The sequence below is a fragment of the Cyprinodon variegatus genome, unplaced genomic scaffold (assembly GCF_000732505.1).
Source record: "Cyprinodon variegatus isolate N-32 unplaced genomic scaffold, C_variegatus-1.0 Scaffold594, whole genome shotgun sequence".
In the NCBI taxonomy this organism is placed as follows: Eukaryota; Metazoa; Chordata; class Actinopteri; order Cyprinodontiformes; family Cyprinodontidae; genus Cyprinodon; species Cyprinodon variegatus.
In genome coordinates this window covers 88777-93997 of record NW_015151047.1, presented here as the reverse complement: position 1 = coordinate 93997, position 5221 = coordinate 88777, and the positions used below count along the sequence as shown (strand labels likewise).

At 39.3% G+C, this 5221-nt stretch overlaps 1 protein-coding gene across 24 annotated transcripts in view; it reads right to left on the bottom strand.

Annotated features, from left to right (window-relative positions):
* LOC107096037 (voltage-dependent P/Q-type calcium channel subunit alpha-1A-like) overlaps positions 1 to 4901 on the bottom strand; it is a 104694-nt gene extending 99793 nt beyond the window's left edge. For all 24 annotated transcript variants that reach the window (XM_015392492.1, XM_015392494.1, XM_015392507.1 and 21 more), the window contains exon 1: positions 3435 to 4901. In XM_015392492.1, the coding sequence (XP_015247978.1) occupies positions 3435 to 3757 (323 nt within the window). In that variant the 5' untranslated portion in view covers positions 3758 to 4901. The remainder of the gene's footprint in view (positions 1 to 3434) is intronic.
* Between the last annotated feature and the right edge of the window lie 320 nt (positions 4902 to 5221).

Sequence of the window (5221 nt, the reverse complement as noted above, 5' to 3'; positions counted from 1 at the left end):
ATCTATCTATCTATCTATCTATCTATCTATCTATCTATCTATCTATCTATCTATCTATCTGTCTATCTGTCTGTCTGTCTATTCACCCATCCATCTCATAAAGCCTATAAAGAAAATTTTGAAAAATATAAATACCATACACTGCTTCTGTTTATCCAGTGTTTTGCATATCATTATAAGATTATTTGGTATAAGATCACAATTGAATTTTTGCAGAAGTCTGAACTTTGAAACAAGCGAATAAAGACTGATGTTTACTGTTTCTTCTTGTTTCAGAGTTCTTTGTTTTGTCTACGTGTAACATTGGCTTACTGCTTGATTAATGTGACCTTTAATTGTTTGACTGAGTCATAGGTCAGTGATAAAGACTAGAAATACAAAAATAACAATAAAAGCAAATGTTTTCGAACATGGTGAGTTAAAAAGACTTGGCCTAAGGACAATGTTTCTCTATCTGCTACACACGATGCATGTAGTTTAAAGAGAAACTCTCAAGAATCTTAAAAAAAAAAAAATGTTCAAAGCAACTTGAAAAAATAATTTAAAATTGAGATTCTTGAAACAGGTATACACATATAATGTGTACTCTGAACATTTTGCAGAGCACTGTATTCCAAATGGAGCCCATTCTTGCTATAGATAGAACATATATTGACTTCCTCTCCATTTACAGCATCAAGAAGAAAAAGCACTTAAGATCATGCAGATGACGCAGAAACCATATTGTGTGTATGCAGAGGGACTGCATGTCTTTGTGTAAATTACACTAGGTGTAACTAAACATCAATTTTGAACTTTTCAGACATCTAATAGCTATAAAACCCGGAAAACAAAAACCAACATGCATGAATTGTTAAGTTGTTTCCCAGCACCAGTGAGCAGTAGACAGCATTTCACTCACATCAGACTATTAGGTTTCATTTTCTCCTTTTTTTTTTTTTACATGATGTGCTTTTTTTGAGCTGATGACTGTACAATAGATTTGTATCAAATAGTTATTTTTTTCAGTTGAAGTATTTGTTTGAGCCCTGCAAGTTGTCAATATCACATTTGGTAGACTGCAAACTTTATAGGATTTTTTATTTTTTTAATGATGGCTCTCATTAGGTGATGTTGTTCACTTGAGTTACTGGTGATAGGGAAAGACATGTATTAGTTTATCTTGAATATCTAAACCAAGCTGTAAAGTTCTCTATTAAAAAAAAAAAAAAAAAAAAAAAAACGATGTTTCAAATTACAACTTAAAAACTCAATATGTTGTTTTTTTTAAGGTTTGCAATAAAATGGTAGACATCTACATGCACTGTCTCAGAGGCCGTGTTTTTGACAAATTTATTGATGCCCTGTAAATAATGCAATTCCATTTCAAATCTCAACTGTTAATCAGAAAATGACCAAATACTATCAATGATACATATAGAATTATGTTTTTTTTTATGATACGGTAAACGACTGATGTACTACTGACATAGTTTGCATTACAGATTGTATAAAAAAAAAAAAACATCCAAATGTGGGAGTCACAGAACCAATTTGTGAAGGAACATTTAAACTGGCATGATCAACATTTCTACCAAGAAAAGCCTAAAAGCTATTTATAGAAATCAATAAAAAAGAAAATAATTGTCCTCAGAGAAGGCTTAAGATATGGGAAGAGTGCCTCATTACTCAGAGCGCTGTAGTGACAGGGTACAGTGCAAGGGCATTAAAAGAAATTAATATTTACGTTGCCTGAAAAGGTTTTCTTTTGCTTGTTGTCATTTCCAACCGATAGGGATTGAGCATACCTTTTTATCCATTTAAGGGCTATACACAACTGAAGAAAATAACTCTCTAAAATAATCTAAAATACCTCAACTGGTCAAACCTAAACATAGGAATTAAAGACTATATACTAGATAATCATATACTTGTAAAATTGTATACAAAATATTTAATTGATGATATATATAATTTAAAACTAGTGACTCTCCAAAACTAATTCTAGATTTAGGAAGTTTTAGCTCTGCATTTGCTCACTGAAAAATAGCGTTATTTTTATCTCTTTATCTTATCAAACAACTTTATTTATATTAAGCCAAGTTCAAAAGCTGTTGGAAACCAGTCAAACTGGAGTTACATGTTTAAAGTACAGTTTGGATTTAATCAACCTCGTCTCCTCTCTTTGATACTTTTTTGTAAAGTCAATAATGTACATTGCACACAGAAAACATATTCACGTTAGAATAGTGACTGAGGGAACTAATGTGATAAAAAAAAAATCAACACAAAATTAACCCCTGAGGAAAGTGTTTTTTTAAAGAGGCATATAAAATGGCAGCAAAGAAATCCAATAATTGTTACTGCCACTCCACAAATAACATCCAACACACACACACATTACATTCTCAGAGGTTATTATTTAAAAAACAAATTTTCTTTGTGTCCTATATATACCAATAAGAGTACACTAAAACTGGTCAAATGGCATCTTATAGCATTTTAGGTATAAAATCTTCTGCCAACATCCCTCACTGAGTGATCTATCCTTGATTTAACTAAAAGACACCAGAAAGTGTTAGCCTATTTGTCAAGACTTGAGGATCAGTACAACCATTGGGCCTTCTCCTATTCCCATCCCCTCCATTAACCAATGTTTTTTATTCACATAAAAAAAAAATTACATGAAAACCTTTGTTTCATTTTCTGCCTTTTTGCATTATATGTATGAAAACTAAAACAAGGAGATTTGGGGAAAGAATTTGCTGTGGCTTGACACCCAGAGTCGTGCAGGATGTTTGGAAATGAAGAAATGAATTCAGTGAACCCTGCATTTTGCCAGATTAGAGCAGAAAGCCTCAAAATGTCTCTATATATGGTGGGATAACTCCAATAATTATTTAATTCTCAACTAAATCCACCATACAGACTGTCACCTGCTATGCCTTCTGCCCATATCTATAAAGCCACCTGCATCGCGCTGATAGGAGCGGGTGTACAGCAGGGACGCACTCATCAAAACACACATTTAAAGCCATACTGTGCTTATTCCGCCCTTCCACTCACTCCACTTCCTCTCGCCACTTTCTCTGTTCAAGGCGGTAGGCTTGCTGCGCATGCTGACATCAGCAAACAGACTCCCCCACCCCCTACCCCCAAACTTCCCACCCAATCACATGCTCACCCTACACTCATCTCACACAGACAGGTACATCAAGCAAATCCCGCGTTACTCTGACGTGAAATTAAGAGGAAAAAAATGATTAATGGGAATCAGCAATCCCTCACCTTCATCTTAATTACCTGAAAAACGCATAGCCAGCATTTCACCTTACAAAGGTGGGTCTTCCTGTTACACCACTGTTTTGAAGTTGAAAGCATATTTATGTTATATAAAATCTTACCTATTGGCAACAGAAACATTTACTCACTGGACAGCGCCAGTAAAAGGATATGGCCATTCGGTGATTTTTTTGGCGTATTTCCTCACGAAGTTATCCTCGCTGAAAATGAACAGCGAGCGATTGACTGTGAAGCAGTTCTGGCGCACAGGGATGGGGTTGTAGAGGGCCATCGTACGGGCTCTCTGCGCCATAGACTGCTTGTACATTCTCTGGGTACCGGGTCCTCCAGGTGGTCCGTGTCCGTGACCGTGCCCATGGCCGTGGCCATGTCCGTGAGGCCCACCTTGCCTGCTACCGCCCCGGCCCCCGGGGCCCCCTCCTCCACCGGGCCCACCACCGTACCTGGACGGCATCTCATCTCCGTACCGCGCCATTCAGTGGACACCGATCTCGGACGCCAATCTTCACGTAACAGCGGATAAGGAGACCAATGCTCAGCTGTGTGGCCACACCACATTACATCTCATCTGGATCCGAACGTCTCATATGCACAACGGGGGTTGCCTGGCGAGCTTGCCGATCAACATCTGCACCTTCCGGCTTCAGCAGACGAGGACGCCCATGGAAGCCTGCGGCGTCCTCCTTCTTCTGTGTGCCTGTGCCAACGGCCAACTGTGGGTGTGAGGAAATTAAATGTGTGGTCGGTTGGCTGGCTGGTTGCACTGTATGGCAGTGCTGTGGGGCGTCTCGGTCTTAGTCCGAATTTATGTCCATAAAAAGTAGGATTTGCCTCCAAACATGAGTTCATGGGGAGACTATCGAGTTATACATGAATGTTTCATGTTCTTCTGTTTGGTTCATGCTTGGATCAGAGCGCACCAAATGTTCCCGCACCTTTCTGGACGCTTCATTTCTTCACTTTTACATTAGATGTTTGGATTAAAATTCACAAAATGTAGGCCCCAATGTAGAAAGGGATATAAAAATAGACTCAAACCCGTCTTTTTTAGTGTTTTTTTTTTTTATGTCAAAAAGGTATGGGGGAAGGAGGGAGAGCCAGGATTATTTATTTATTTATTTTTGAAACATCCGCAATGTTTGATACAGCGTGTGGTAATAATTTGGCTCCCGTCACCCTACAGCTGCTTCACAAGTGCTCTCCGACAAGCTTTGACAGCAGAAAAAATGTGACATTTGTCAATCTTAAGTCCAAATTCAGATCGCATTATTCCAATTACAGATAAAATGTTGGGGAGAAAAAAATACCGTTTTCCTTCGTAGCGTCACTGTCATTGTTGTATATTAGTCTTTGTTTTTTCCTTCATCAGACGAATTCAGAAGCATCCTCCTCCTATCCTCTTCGGTCCGACCACATTATCTCCCTTTTCAATCCCTCACCTGCAGCGGCCATCCATCCAGAAACGGAGGGAAGGGGACGGCGTCGTCAAAGACAAGGCTGTTCTTCACCGCCTCACACCTTCTCATGATCTAGGTTCGGACATTCGAGAAGGTGCCGAAAAAAAAGTCCCTCACCATCCCCACCCCGAACAGTCTTGGGTCCGCACCGATAAGCCCAAATGTCCTGGAAGAGCGCCCTCTCTCTCTCTCTCTCTCTCTCTCCCTCCCTCCCTGTCTGTCGGTCTCTCTGTCCCTCTCTCTTTCGTTCACACACACACGCACACACACACTGAAAAGGGCCTCATCTTTCCTCATCCAGCAGCCCTCAAGGAGAGAAAGGAGATGGACAAACGGACGATATGGATGGTATGGAGACAGATCGATCGGTGAATGGACAGAAACAAACAAACACAAAAAGACAGGATGAGGAGGCGATCGACTGTTTTTTTTCCCTGTAAATATTAACCCGATTTAATTAAACACACACACACAAAAAAGAA